Genomic DNA, 16,123 nt, shown 5'->3' on the forward strand with positions numbered 1-16,123 from the left:
TTTTTGTCTGTTTATTTGATAACTCAGAACTGTGTCCATACACAACTTTATAGTATATGGAAGGTCAAACTTTATAAGGCATAACTCGCTCCAAGGACTACAGCGTCATTTAAGAGCATAAATGTGGAAAAATGTAAGAAATTACAAAAAGCAATATAGATTTTTGCCTTCTGTACACCTAAAGACTTTGAAAAGATTTAGAAAAGACTTTATAAGATTATCAGCTCACATCTAAAGACTTGGTTTCACAGACTCACAGTCTCAGACTAAAGATTTTACAAACACTGAATCTTGTAGTGACACTATTTACAAGACTACAACAATTTTTTCCCTCCATTAAAATAGGCATTTTTATGCATATTTTTTGTTTGATGAGTAAAAATATGTTAATTTATATTGTTTAATTACAATAAATCACTTTCTTTTCCTGGAATGAAAAAAAATCAAATTTATTTTACATTGTTATGTGAACATCTCTTAATAAAGAGTTGACTAGCCTATTTAATGGGATGACCTAACTTTTTCACATGACTGTATATGGGGGTTATGAATCTATATCATTATATGATGAGAACAATAGTTTGAACTAAATATCTTGAAAGGGTATACTTTTAAATGCAGGCATGTCGATGGCTTCGGCAATATCGGTCCACTTCTTTTCTTTTTCCACTCTGTCGTGGTATAAATGGCAGTTTACATAAAAAAGACACGGCTGCTCTGCCCCAACCCGATCACACCAAGACCAAATGCGTCTATATAGCACGCAGTGTGTTTATCGTGTAATATATACGCGAAAATTAGTTTTTACTTGCATAGTATACGCATGGATAGCACATTGGGAAGGTTTAGGGTGGGGTGTGTGTATTATACGCTTGGGTAGGATTAGTGGTGTGGGGTGCGTGCGTGTGTATTATACGCTTGGGTAGGATTAGTGGTGTGGGGTGCGTGTGTATATCACGCAATTTGTGCGTATCATATGCACGCGCAAAACTGCGTATCATATCCACGTAAAAACTCATTTTCGCGTATAAATTGCACGACAAACACACTGCGTGCTATAGAGACGCATTTGCGTGCTCGACAAGGCGCTCCTCTTTATCCACGGTCCATTTTCGCCTACTTGGCGCTCGTTGTGTTTCCACGTCCGTTGACATCTTTATATACTGTCTATGGTTGACATGTGTCTTTGTTGTGACTGATGGCTTCCTGTTTCCGGTTTTCTGAGAACAAATTTATTGGTTGTTGATTGTTTTACGTCACTATGACTACGCTAGGACTTGCGATAATATCAAACATGTTTGATGTGAAAGACTAGAGAAAGACTGGCATAAATCGGGTCGCCGACTGCAGATTACCCCCTCACATTTAACGATCGAGACGACGGGAGCGCGCCGAGACTCCAGTAAGATTCCTAAAAACTGCCGGTCTTTAGTCTGGGACTGTTAAAATCCTTTGGTGTACGCCCAGCATATAGACTTTGCATAAATTAATACCTCTACCTACAGAAGTCAACAACTTGTCCTTTTACATCTATTACTTACATCATTTGTACAAAAGGATGTATTTGTCACAATATGACAAAAAACAACAATAATCTTGGTTGAAATAACCTAACAAATGTGAATAATTTGGTTGCAAGAGGCCACATAGTCTTAAAATAGCATATATTAATAGGAAATGTCAGTTTATTTCAATTTTTCCAATAGGAAAAAAAAGTCTCATACACGAAAGAATGATGATTGTCGATTAAATATTAACAAATGAAAGAAAAACAAATCTGTGGCTTTCACCCAAATCTTAATATTGACTTTTCTGCAAGGTCTTGTACACTCAGTTTCCAATCTCGCTTCTCTCATGGTACTGCTCTAGATCTGTAAATATGTCATTGGGGTTTTTACAGCTCAGGTTGCAGAAGCAGGCGTTAATCCACATGACCTGCCAGGTGAATCCGGACCCGTCCGGGCACTGAAAGTCCACCTCCACGGTCTTCGATTTGAAGGGGATGCAGCAGCGCTCATCAGTACACACTCCACAGTATTTGGGCCAATATGTTTTAGTACTAGTGCAGCCAGACATGGTGAAGTTGTGTGGCCTCTCCATCTTGTAGATGTTCAAGCACTTCTTTCCAGGCTTGTGGAGAGTCAGAAAATATCCTTTTATACACTATAGTCATTCATATCACTCTCAGTTTGAAATTTGATATTCGTTATAATACAATAAATCTGATGTTTGCGCTCTTGCCTGTACCTTGATGTGCTTTGTGATGTCCACTTTGCAAGGCCGGATGTTGCAGAGTCTGCTTTCTTTGGCCATCTGACACTGCTTGTTGTTGTTAGTTATGCGTAAAGACACTCCACGGCCGCAGGTCTTTGAGCAGGGACTCCAGGAGGTCGTCTGGGTCACGCAGTTCTCGTGCCAGCTGTCCTTTATACTAGACAGGCCTGTAAGAATGCAGAGAAAACAATGAATGCGTTCTTCATTCGTAAGATTTACAAATTATTTATATACTACCATTCAAGTTTGGGGTCAGTAATTATTATTATTTTTTTTAAGATTGTATTTCCTTTCATTCAGCAAGGATGGATTAAACTGATCAAAAGTGACAGTAAAGACATTTATAATGTTACAAAATATTTATATTTGAAATAAACTGTGCTATTTAGAACTTTCTATTCATAAAAGAATCCTGAAAAAAAGCGTATCAAAGACTGTTCCCTGCTTTTAACATTAAGAACAATAATAGCGGTTTCTTGAGCATCAAATCAGCATATCAGAATGATTTCTGAAGGATCATGTGACACTGCAGACTGATGCTGTAATGATGCTGAAAATTCAGCTTTGCATCACAGGAATAAATTACATTCTAAATTGTATTTTAAAACTGTATTTTTGATCAAATATATGAAGCCTTCTGCAGACTTCTTATTTAAATTTTACCGACCTCAAACTGTAGAACAGTAGTGTACATTTACATGATATTTAATATAATAACAATATAATTATAGTATAATTAACTGATCATGACTACAAAATGTATATTTAATATAGACATTTCCATGCTTTTTCCTAAGAATTCTGACCATAGAAAATCAGGCCAGAATATTTTTCTATCTTAATGTAGAAAAAAACCCCAGCAGTTTCCTTGTAATATTCTGTTGGCAATATGTTTTCATTTAAATAATAATAAAAAATAAAAATCACTGGGGAAAAGAACCTGAACTGTGAAAAACATCCTAGTGGTATATATTTTTTGGTAACTGATGCTAATCACAACACCACAAGTAAAAGAAGACAACATAAATCCCTTAATGTTATCTCTTAATTATGCAGATTAATTCTTATCCGCCGAGTTTTCAATCAATTGCAGGAAGTACGGCAGACACCTGAGATCATACCGGCCATTGTGTGTCGTGGTGCTGTCTTGCGCCCCCTCCTGGACTCGTCACAGACCCACAGCTCACAGCAGCGGCCGGGGATTTGAACTCGCTGTGGTTTCTGGCACCAGACCCTGGGGGGCTGAGACTCATTACACAGCGACACACATCCGATCGCCCCGTTTACACACAGACACTGGTATTTGCAATTGGGCTGAAAGCTCTGGCCGTTGCGATAGATCACACCGTTGTGCTCACAGCCAGTGCCAGGCAAATCTGGACAGTGAAAAAGAACAAAATGAGTTTATCACATCCAAGGTGGATACAATACCAAGAAAAGCATGTGGAAACGTATGCTAAAAGGTGGAGAGAATGCATTCTGCTCAGCGTCCCCTGGCTTGGTTTATCTGGGTTCCGCCACCTTAATCCAAGCTTTAAATCTTCATCGTAATCTAATCTAAGAGCGGAACACAGTGTTAATAAGAAGGCTGTGTTAGTACAATGACACTTACACGCACATACTCCTTTTTCGTACCTAGGCTTGTCTGCGCTGTAATCACAGTAAAGGCCACGATGATGGTCACAGTTTTCTTTCTCGTCGCAGACCTCCCCCACCTGTTTGGCACATGCTTGGCAGCAATCGCAGCCATCCGTGATCAGGCTAACACCTGGCGGACAGGTGGGGGGAGATTCAGGGCATTCGCAGGGCCATTGGCAGTACTGGGTGCGGTTATAGGGCTCCGGGGACACGGGCTCTGGGATGGACAGCATCTTAGAAGAATCCTGGGAAAATGCCCTGTGAATCTACAAGACACAAGTCCCAACAGATTCCTGTTTCTGACACATTTAGGCTTTTGTTTCTCTTTCCCTCAGGATCCCTCCTGACTACAGACATTGTGAAAAATGGGTCGGAATGAAGCGTTTATATATTCTCACTACATGATTTAGTCTTAGGTGACAGATAAACATCTTCATTTTGTTGTTATTCATCTCAAACATGTAAAACATTTCAATTTAGCCTCTAAATGCAGTTTATGCTGCCATTTATAATTGGAATCTATGTAGCTTCATTACTCGCCAATACGTAAGATACTACTATATCTCAGAGCAATGAACCAGTTCTAATTACAATTTCCCTCATGTATCAAATTGTAATAGCAATAGACTTGTTGTCAGTTTATGGATCTCATTTTGTACTGGCAAATAATTGCACGTCAGGTCAAGAAAAAAATAGAGCTAATGAGTTGGTAGACAAAAATATTAATCATCTTATGGTAGCCAATGTCACTTTTTTTTTTACCCCATCGATTATGGCAGTCAAACTGATGTAAATAATGGAGTTTTAAAGGACAGGTCATGATGATAAATGATTTTAATAGCAGGCACCTCTTGAAGTTGACTGCTTTAGGCCCTCATTGATATGGCAACACATACATATTACAGCTGTAGGGCTCCTTAACCTTTGACCTCTTATAGCCTGTGTGAGATTAGCAGCAGATAGTTGCCATAGTTCATATAATTAAGGCATAATAATGCCGTCAGTGTGGCAATTCTAAGTATCTAAAACACAGAGAGTGGCCTTCATGTTTAAAGACAAAATGGAGCGAACTAAGCTTTAAACATGTCAAATGATTGAAACCAATAACTAGAGTATTTCTCTGAATACTCGCTATGCATCTTTACAAACATACTCACTTCCGTCCACAGGGTGGCAGTATAGTCTCACACGTGACAATGTCATGTGTTGTCATTGCATTCCTTAAATGCGTGAAACATTAGGTCATTACTTATGAATGCCTGTCACATATTTAAAGTGCATTTAAATTTTAATTATGTGGATTTTTTAAAATGTGATGAGAAAAAAAAAAGGAAAATAGGGGGATTATAATTACTGATGCCAAAATTGTTACGTAATAACGTCTGATAAGGGGTCACATTTGAACACTTATAAGAGAGTAGAATATATTTGAAAATAATTTTAAGATGCTCTAATATATTTATTTTTTATATTTATTTTATTTTACAAAGAAAATAAATAATATTATAATAAAATAATGTTTTTAATTAAATTTAATCAGGTATACATAGGTAAAATCAACTGTAATGTGCAGGCAGAACCTTTTTGTTAACACAAATTCAAATATTATTCATTCATATTTTGTTTCCACCGCATGTTTTTTTAAATTTTTTATAACAAATATCAACTGCAGTAATGAAATCATCTATCTCGTGGCTGATGGCTAGCACATATAGCCCAATACTGGGCATGCATGGATTTAACTGCATGCGTTTATTACGAGTTGATTTCAATGTGGGTTAAATATAACCCTTAAATAAATAATTATGTTTCTTACCTGTGGTACACAAGCAAGAAGAACCCACAACGGAAGCCAAGTCATCACTGATGCCGAGTGATAAATGCATTGAATCCAAAGTTAGATGGTGCTTAAAAAATTGCCCATCCGCGAGCCGGATCCATTCATGTGGTGACCTGAGAGTATAGCGCGCGCGCACACACACACATTGCTGCTGCTGTAAAAAGTTTTCATACTCAAGATCCTTGATGACGTCAGAACCGAAATGCTCACGTGTTTGGCCAAACCAGCGAGATATATCCAGCTGCAGACCCGCAGCACCACCAGTTTCAGAACCCCAGCGCCAGAACCCCAGCGCCAGAACCGGAAGTGAGGGGCGGAGTTATTTACAATGAGACAAGCATGTAAACGATGACAGAATTTTCACTAATTTGAAGAATGTTAACCCTTTCACACGTAAGTTTAAAATATTCTAATTGACCCCCCCAGCGTGAGTTTTTCAAGGCGACCGTTATTTCGAATCTGTCACTTTATGGTTTCCAAGGTGACGCGTCACTGCTTGTCACGTGACACAGCGCAACCACAACACAGCGCTGAATGAATGATGATCTGCTTTTATGTAATTTTTCCTTTTTTATTCTAAATATTCATTACTTTAACTTACATATTTGTTGAGTCTCTTTTCTGTCTCTGCTTACTGAAAAAGGTGTATACATTTGATAAGCTATATACTATTGACTAAACATTGGGGATTAGTCTACAATAACTACAAATTAATCTAATATATATTCCTTCTGGAGATTCCCGAATGTTTTGTTCAAATATTTGACTTGCTGTATCCACATTATAATATAGGATCTACAGATGTACACTACTCTGCATTGTGAAAAGCAGTGTCAAGGTCCAGCACACTTCTGAATGATTGGTGACAGTTTTCATAATTACTTTAACAATGGTATGTGTCACTTTACAATAGTTTGTGGCATTTTCTCTCATGCTAGTTTACAATTATTTGAAATACCTGATTGGTAATAAGTGTCAATTTGTGGTGCACAAACAACATACTCCTGCTTGTAAGTAGTACCACTTTAATAAGAACATTTTACTAAAATAGCTAAATAGTTTCTATATTCTTGTATAGTTACAAATGACAGCTTAACTGTCCTATATACAAATAGAAATAAATGTGTTATCATAACAACTGTATTTACAATATGTAGGTAAATACATTGTAGAAATGATTATAAAAAAAGAACCATAGTAAATATAAATGCATACAACGGACCACGATATTAAAAATATGGTGAAGCCCAATGTTTCTGTACCTTAATGTATCATTATAACATACGTATTAAGTATGACGTTTCGTGTGTAATAAAAGTATACCGTTTCGTGTCTAAGCAAATTACGCTCCAAAACGCGTTACTCGGTTTAGAACGTAAGCTCCGCACCTCACTTCCGGTTCTGGCGCTGGTGTTAGAACGTAAGCTCCGCCCCTACTTCCGGTTCTGGCGCTGGGGTTCTGAAACTGGTGGTGCTGCGGGTCTGCAGCTGGATACTATAGAAACCAGCTTGCAAATTCTGTAAACTCATCCAAAGTGTTTCATCGCATGTTAAATACATATTTTTTCCGTGTTAGTATATGTTTATGTGTGATAATGTGAACAATTTTGAATTTGTCAATAAAGTGAAGTGATATGTTAGTATAATGTTTAGGCCTATGTGTGATAATGTGAACAATTTTGATATTTATATATTTTTTGCACTGTTTTAAACGGTTGAAACATATATTTAGCAGCCAATAAGGTGCAGGGCTACCAACTTTTGAGTTTAGCTTGGAGTGAGACATATGGAAATGGAGGGGGGGCTGTAAATCAAACTTAAAAAGTACAGTTATAATAAAAATGTAATATAGTGCACATATTTAGCAAAATACTCCTCCTATAGCTAATTTTTCTAGCCAACTACCGTGATATGGACATTAAAGGGCTTTTTTCTGAGGTAAATGTTACGTAACATTGGCTATTTGCTTCGCAATTTTTCTCTTCGTGAGAAAATGGATGTGGCGTGAGAGCCGTGAGAGCGTGTGTGAGAAAGTGTCACGCTCAATTCCTGAGAGAGAGACTGTGTGCTGTATCGAATAAGTTTTATTAATACTCAGCCTCAAATACCTTATTGCTTTTATAAAACGGTTACCACACAATAAAGGCAAAAAATATGTATCAATGCAACGTTCATGAAGTAATCACTAATGATGCCCCCAAACCAAGAGCATTTTTTGGAACTTTTTATTTATAAAAACCTGCGTACGGCCCTGCGTGTCGGTGGGATTACATCAAACAACATAAACTGCTAAATTGCCCCTGATTCTCTTAAATCCAATTTTCTTGTTTAAAAAATGTTGTAGCCTACATATTTGCCAACCAATATTTTCAAACATGTTCAATTTCATACATTTTCCGAGGGTGAAATCCGTTGCCTAAGTTTCCTGTTAACATTAAAGGTAAAAAACAATAATAAAGTAAGTGAATTGTAAAGTATTTCTCTTTGTTTGAATAACTACTCAACTGTACCTTACACATTAATACTGGAAAAAGAGCCCATTTGGTGTAAAAACACAGTTTCTGGTTGTCATTGACTTCCATAGTAGGCTATATATTTTTCCTACTATGGAAGTCAATGGGAACCATAAACTGTCTGCTTACTGACATTCTTCTAAATATCTTCCTTTGTGTTCAGCAGAGGAAAGAAATTCATACAGGTTTGAAACAACTTAAGGGTGAGTATATGATGACAGAATTTTCACTTTAAAAGTGAACTATCCCTTTAAGTCATTTTACGGTGTAATTTTGAATGATGACCATTCACCGTAAATAAGGGCTCCCCCTACCTATATAAAAGCCAATTTAACCACTGGAAACAACCATGTCTGCACGATGATGTGGAGCTGAAATGTGGCTTCTATACATGTATGTAGCAATATGGTTGCTAGGTGGCTCTAAACAGTTGCTAGGGTGTGGTTATAAAGTTACCATGGTGATATTTACAGACTGGTTTCTCGCCCAAAACAAAAGAGCCCACCCCCATGTCTGTACGATGTTCTGGTGCTGAGATCCAAATATAAGATCTCACAAATGTTGTGCCAATGATAAATCTCTAAATGGTTGCAAAGGTGTTCTGGATGGTTGCTAAGGCATTGCTAGGTGGTTGCTAGGAGGTTGTTAGGGTGTTCTGGCTGGTTGCTATGGTGTTGCTAGGTGGTTGGTAGTTGTCACAGATGGTTACTGTGGAGCTTTATAGATTTCTTAACATGTTCTTAGCATGATTTAGCACTTAGCTATACGCAATTACCATGTAGCTATTCACTGTCAACATGTGTAGCATTATGGAAGTGCTGTTTGCTAGCCTGAGTCAAAAGAGCCTACGCCCCCAACTCTATACAATGTTCTGATGCAGAGAAATGGGTCTTGCTAAACGGTTGCTAGGGTACTCTGTTTGGTTGCTATGGAGTGGCTTGACATTCTCCAAAGGCTGCTTGTCAGTATGAATGATAAACCAACTCTATGACATCCATATGAGAAGATATCCCTCTTTGGGTTTGGGTGGGTTGCCTTTGGCAAGCACAACTAACAAACATGTTTATGTTGTTTAGTGATACATAGTTCCCTTGGGTGAAGCGGTCATAGTCATGTTTTATCGTGATAAACACAGCCATTGACCAATCAGAATCTAGGACTGGAACTAACCATTTTACAAGTAATAGGAATACACTATTTGTACTGAGAAAATCGTCAGAGCAGCGCTGACAACACAGGAGTATGTGTCCGAACTGTATGTATGTGTGTGCGTTTGAGTGCGGGGGAAAGCGCGAGGAAGAGATATGCTTTTCCATAAATAATAAATGCAAAATACACAATAAAAATTCACCAAAAATTATATTGTTTACTATATTTTTTGCTCAGTGTCACTGTCGGTTTTAGTTCTGTGGGCTGTGTAAAGACCTTTGAAATAACTGATATCATTTGGCGAAGTGATATGGAAGTGTTATGCGCCGATCAAGATCTGCCTGGAACCACTTTAGCCTGCGTTTCCCTGAAAATAATTGCACACCTTAGAACGTTCGTCAACCAATCAGAATGAATTGCACACCTTAGAACGTTCGTCAACCAATCAGAATCAAGCATTCAACAGCCCTGTAGTATAAACACAAGACACGGCTCAAGCCTCCAATTCCCTAACTCCCTGAGAATAGCAGATACACAGAATCTTTCTCCGTGAGAACTTTTTTTTTTTTTTCTTTTTAAGAAAAAGGGAGTGGGCTTTAACTGAAAAAGAGTAAATGTTCCCTTGCTCTTTTCATGCCCTGATATAATGGATTTCCACTTTGGCACAGTATACAAAATGCCAATGTGAAGTTCAAATATCACTCAGTTGTCCCTGAAGAGTGCTGTATTTCATGTTTCTGGGGAATACATTATACAACATTACTCGTATTGTGTATTTCTCAGGTCTGTGTTAAACTGACCACTTATTGTCTCTTTAAAGTTTATAGTCAATAAATTGCACTTTATTCCACCAGATGGCCAGAATGAAACAATAACCACATTGATGATATCATTGTTCTATATGCCTTAAATTAACTAAATGGAATATATTTATTGCTATGTCTTTGTAGCTAAAATACAGTTATTGTGTGATGCTTTATTCTTGTGAGAAGTCCCAGGAGGAAAGACTTATGAACACATGAGAACAAAGAGACTGTTATTTCTAACACAGAGCTACACAAAGGTCACTTGCAGGTAAAGTCAGTGAAGTGGGTTATTTTTTAAAGGGTAGGCAGGTGAGGACATGCACAACTCAAAGATTTAAGAGTAATTGTAGTTCTGCTACAAAAGGAAAGTGCATTTTTCCCTTTAATAGGATGAACTGCAGTATATGGATCTGGATGTAAAGTTAAACTCATTCTCAAATGACATCTGACAACCCGCAACCTTTGTCAGTGAGGAAGTGTACGGGTAAAGACAGAAATGGATTGTTACAGAAGTTAAATGAACACAACAGATAGTGATGTACATCAGATGATTCAAAACAAGATTTCCAATCTTATTTGTTGTTGTTGTCAAATACAGTGAAAATGTATGAAAAAAAGGGAAAATGTCCAGTCATCTCATTTATTCTAGTGAAAGCTAATTTGTCATTCCAGCATGAGTAATGAACAATAACAATGTGTTCAAATTAAAAGCTCAGATTCCACTGAACATTGGCTTCGAGTCAAATGGTTTGCCTTAATAAGAAAAAGATAAACATCGGTCATTAAACGGATCTGTTTGAGTTGAATTTGTTTTAATCAGGTAGCAGACTCAGTCATTCTTAAACACAAGACAATAATTTTAACTATGAACCAAAATTGTTGAGCATCAAATTATGCATGTCTACTATTAAAGACCTTTAAACAACCCCTATGCCCATACCTTCACCCTGTTTAAAGGCACTTAAAACAATAATAGATGAATGTGGACCTGTAATAAGTTTAATTCAATTTGGGGAAAACAAGCATCTGCTAAAAAAAAATCCAAACAGCAACCATAAAAGTAGAATTTAATCGATTCTGATAAAAGTGATTGTAAAATACACATTTATGAAAAAATGCTAAAGGGCACTGTTGATGTGAACTTTCCTTTTTGGCTTGCACCGAATTGCCAGGCTCAGATGAGGCAGAGAATTTAGGATGGATGCCAAAACCAACAAAGCATGGGAGAAAGATGAGAGATATGCTGCTGGCTCTGAAGCCATGACATGGCATGACATCCAAAACAGAGTTAAAGAGCAAAAGTCTACTTTTTGTCCTGACATGTTAGATTCTCAATTCTGCATTTCATTAGATACATGAAGGACAAGATTCATTTCTCTCCCCTATTTATAATGTGTTTTATTGAAGTTCACTCGCTTCTAAAAAAGGTTCGATTGTTTTTTATATAGAACCCGAGGGTTGTGCCATGCTATATAGGCTGTACGTTTAACATATTTCTCAGTCAGTTCTGGAAATAAAAAAAGAGAAACTTCCTCTCTTAACATTTTTAGATCACTCAAGATTTTTTAAATATTTTTAAAGAAGTCTCGTATGTTCATCCAGGCTACATTTATTTAATCAAAAATACAGTCAAAACATTACAGTAATATTGTGAAATATTATTACAATTTAAAAGTTTTCTATTTGAATGTATTTTAAAATGTCCTTTATTCCAGTGATGTAAAGCTGAATTTTCAGCATCTTTACTCCAGTTTTCAGTGTCACATGATCCTTCAGAAATCATTCTAATATGCTGATTTGAATTGCTTTATAATTTAGGTTTCTTTTATTGTTTAGATAGTTTGATTGTATGTGAGAGCTGTCCTTGCTCTGTATGCTCCCCAGAAAGTGTCAACATAACCCAATAATGAAGGTCTAGCTTTAGACACCTTAGAACTGAGAGTAATAGTTTTTGGTGGGCTTCACCGGATCAGTTGTCAAAACAAGACATTTTAAAGCTGGGTTTCCATCATTCACTAGGGCGTATCTTGAATTAAATTATAGGCTAAATATAAATTATCTTATTTAGATCTTGATGACTGAAACAAGTCTCTGTTCTCAAGGAGTCAAGTGTTTGGAATTCATGGAAAATAAATAAAGCTGTTTAAAAGTTGCACTGTCTGTGCTTTCAGTAACTTCGACAAAATAATGTTTGTTTTTACAAAAAAAAATCACCCCTTAATAACGGCAATAACTGATTTGTTTGTGGAAATAAATATTTGGACAGATTGTATAGATATTCACATCCTTTTCTCTTTATGGCCAGCACATTAGTGCTGAATTGAAGTGCTAATGCTGAATGAGCTGATCTGCACAAAGATTTAGACTGTTTTTATTAATTTATTTGTACATTATGCTCCACAAACTTCAAAAATGCCATAGGCTGTACACGATAAACAGCAACTCTTTAGTTTGTAGTCCTAAATTCAAAAGAATTAGCATTTGTAAGCAGTAGGTTTTCTATTTTTCAATTTTTAGAAGACTGGTTTTCAAATTATGAGTAAAATAATGTCTGTTAGGATTACGTCACTTACAATTAAAAAACTAAAGCTTTCAAACTTTAGGGATACAAAAAACATGGTAAAAATTCATAAAGGATAATAAAGATAGACGTCTATACAATTTGTGCACAATGCGTCATAAGTCATTTTACAGCTTTGAGTGAGCAGCAGCTGAAATTTAAAGGTACACTATGTAACTTTTGGGCCTCTAGTGGTTAAAAAACAAAACTGCATACATTTTGTGTAAGAACATTGTTTTGGCTTCGGTTCTGCATAACTGTGCGGATGAATATAACTCTTCACAATAGATAATGCATTTTCAATTAACTCTAAGCTATATGGCAATTTAACTGTTCAATAAAACACCCTACTCACCTGTTGAGAAATAAAAACCGCCATTTCCGCGACGCTATTTCAAATCCCTCAGTTTTCACCATCTCTGAAGAGCCAAGCCGATGTTGATTCTTGTTATATTACGAGCTCTGTCATGTTCCTTTTTGCCAGCAGTTCGGTGATTTGTTTAAAATGGGAGATTCCCCGGAGGTTGGAGATTTAGCTGCTCCATGTTAAACTTCCTCACTCATTGTGACAACTAACCTATGCCACTGCTATTTTCTTGATTTACAGATATGACTAGACACACATGGGCGAGTGACGTTTATACGCAAATTCATCGAAAACCATCCTGTCAGGTCTAAAATATAAACACTTATGATAGGCTTACTATAGAGAATCAGGGTAAGACAAAAAATGTTTTGGAAGAAGGATTGATGATGTATTGACCCATTATTTAAATTTTGTTAATTTCAAACAAAAAAAGTTTTACATTTATTTTGTGAATAGTGTCCGCAGTGTCTGGCTATATCTAAAAAATGTAATCTCATGGCTTTGTTTACATCTAGGCTGATATTGTTCTCTAAAGACAACCAAAAGTGTTGAGAGGGGTGAAATCTGGTCACTGGTGACTCTCAGAGATTTGTGTAATTCATTGGATAATCTTTGTAATCCTTATGTAGCAACTTGTTAGCTTCAGTTTCCAAATTCCCATTTGAGGTATATGACTGTTGGCAATTATGTTTCTCTTCAAGTAGCCTACAGTTTACCACAGACCTTATTTTACTCATAAAAGAGACATTCCTACAAACCCATTAGAAATTCCTGAGGGAACCAATGGTCAATTAATCTCCCTGGTTGGCCTACAAATTAACGCCCGGACTGAACAGCTACAAATGCATGCATCTTTTAATTGTTAGATGACAATGTAAACATATATGCTAATGGATAAATTATAACTATTTTTAATGTATTGAAAAATGGCAGGAATGCACGAATTGAGCTCAGTGCTTCCCTAGTCCGAGGAATTCACTCTGTCCCTCCATGTATGGTCAAATTCAGCCACATTTCCACTTTTTTAGCCCACACCGTACATTTCGGCCAAATGACAGAGCTTGCTTTGTTTCGGGTCCTCGTTTTAGATCTGATCTAACAGCTGGCCTTTCTGGTTTTAATAGCCCTGGCAACAGAGCAATGCTTCTGTTTGGATATTTCCTCAGTCCAATTCCAGATGCAGAGTGAAATGTTTGGCCGCTTCCAGACATGATTGCACAAGTGCGTACGTGGTTTTCGCTCCCCCAAACTAAACAGGACAGCTAACAGCTCTTAAATACCATTTAGTTGCTCATTCTGAGAAAATCACCATCTTTCTCACCAATCACTAATCTCACACAGAGATTAAGCGCTCAATTTCCACATAGCCCAAAATAATTGAGATCACGGGTAGTACATTAGTTTCCCTTCTGCCATGCGTTTGCTCACAAACACATACATAAGGATTTTAAATGTGGATAATAATGTACAGTCAGTCAGTCATTATCACACAAATAATCCAGAGATTCCCGACAGAGCGTATGTCATCTGTGTTGGGGATCATGTATTTTTTCCCCCGATACTGCATTATCCAACTTAACATATAAAAATATGTGGACATAAAGTATATCAAATTTGAAAAATATATAAAAGTTGAAATTATTTTGTAATTGTCACAACTGATCAGTGTTGGAGCTAAACTGTGCAGGACAGTAGCCCTCCAGGACCGAGTTTGAGAAACCCTGCGGCTATCGTATATTATACTAAGCTTCTGCTAAGTCAAAAAAAAAGAACATTAAAAATAACAAATATTACATTAATATTAATACTGAAATACTGAATGACAGAGAATCATAGGAAATGTAAAACCACTGAATAGCATGACTGATCAATCAAAATCAAGTATTCCAGAGAGCAATAATAGTAATAATAGTCATCGATATATGGTCCTTTTGTATACCTGGCAATAAACCTTTATGTCAGTGTTCATAACAAATGCAAGTTAGCATAAAACAGACTATCTCTGAGTCTTGGATTATAGGCCAGAGATATAATCTTAATGGCATGTACCTGTTATTTAACAATAATCCTCACTATAAAATGCCTGGAGGATCTCTGCACTAAAGAGTTTGGCTAATGACTATGATTTGATTTGCTCCTGTCTGCCTCGGTGTGACTGCTGCTGCTGTGAGCTTCGAGGCTGTAAGCTCCGTCTAAGCCTCGTATTAGCTTCGTATTCCTTTCTGTTTTGAACAATCATTTACAATCATAGCTGTTTATACTACTAAATACAGCTTACCCAACATATCAGATTAACCTGACATTGCTAGCTTCCGGTATTGTTAGCACAACACGCTAGTGACTCGCTAGCCTGTTAACGCACCACCCGTGCGCTCAGTTATTTATTTAGAGCTTTAGATACTATTTTGGATGCGCCTAGCCTAGTGACAGCTCTCGTTAGAGTCACAAATGATTTGCTCTTATCATCCGATCGTGGTTGTATCTCTCTATTAGTGTTTGTTGCATTTGACACTATTGACCACAACATTCTTTAAAAAAAAACTCGAACATTATGTTGGCATTAGTGGAATTGCACTAGCATGGTTTAAATCATACTTATCTGACCGTTATCAGTTTGTAGCAGTAAATGAAGAGATGTCTTATCAATCACAAGTTCAGTATGGCGTACCACAAGGCTCAGTACTAGGACCGCTGCTGTTCACTCTGTACATGCTACCATTAGGAGATATCATTAGGAAACATAAAATTAGCTTTCACGGGTTATGCCGACGATACTCAACTGTATATTTCTTCAAAACCTAACGAAACTTACCAATTCACAAAATTAACGGAATGCATAGCTGATATAAAAAATGAGATGACTAGTAATTTCCTACAACTAAATTCTGAAAAAACAGAGATTCTAATTATTGGACAAAAAACTTTCACACGTAATAACCTAGAATACTGTCTAACACTTGATGGCTGCTCTGTTAA

At 36.8% G+C, this 16,123-nt stretch overlaps 1 protein-coding gene across 1 annotated transcript; it reads right to left on the bottom strand.

Annotated features, from left to right (window-relative positions):
* Window positions 1–17: 17 nt before the first annotated feature.
* On the bottom strand, window positions 18–6,095 carry ccn4a (cellular communication network factor 4a). The gene is made up of 6 exons (XM_079591290.1): window positions 5,729–6,095; window positions 3,887–4,178; window positions 3,396–3,650; window positions 2,248–2,441; window positions 1,469–2,130; window positions 18–170 (listed from the first exon to the last, which is right to left on the bottom strand). Exons 1-5 carry the CDS (start codon window positions 5,771–5,773, stop codon window positions 1,831–1,833), a joined length of 1,086 nt encoding a protein of 361 aa, XP_079447416.1. The 5' UTR covers window positions 5,774–6,095; the 3' UTR covers window positions 18–170; window positions 1,469–1,830.
* Between the last annotated feature and the right edge of the window lie 10,028 nt (window positions 6,096–16,123).

The sequence above is a fragment of the Phoxinus phoxinus genome (assembly GCF_949152265.1).
Source record: "Phoxinus phoxinus genome assembly, chromosome: 19".
NCBI classification, from domain to species: Eukaryota; Metazoa; Chordata; class Actinopteri; order Cypriniformes; family Leuciscidae; genus Phoxinus; species Phoxinus phoxinus.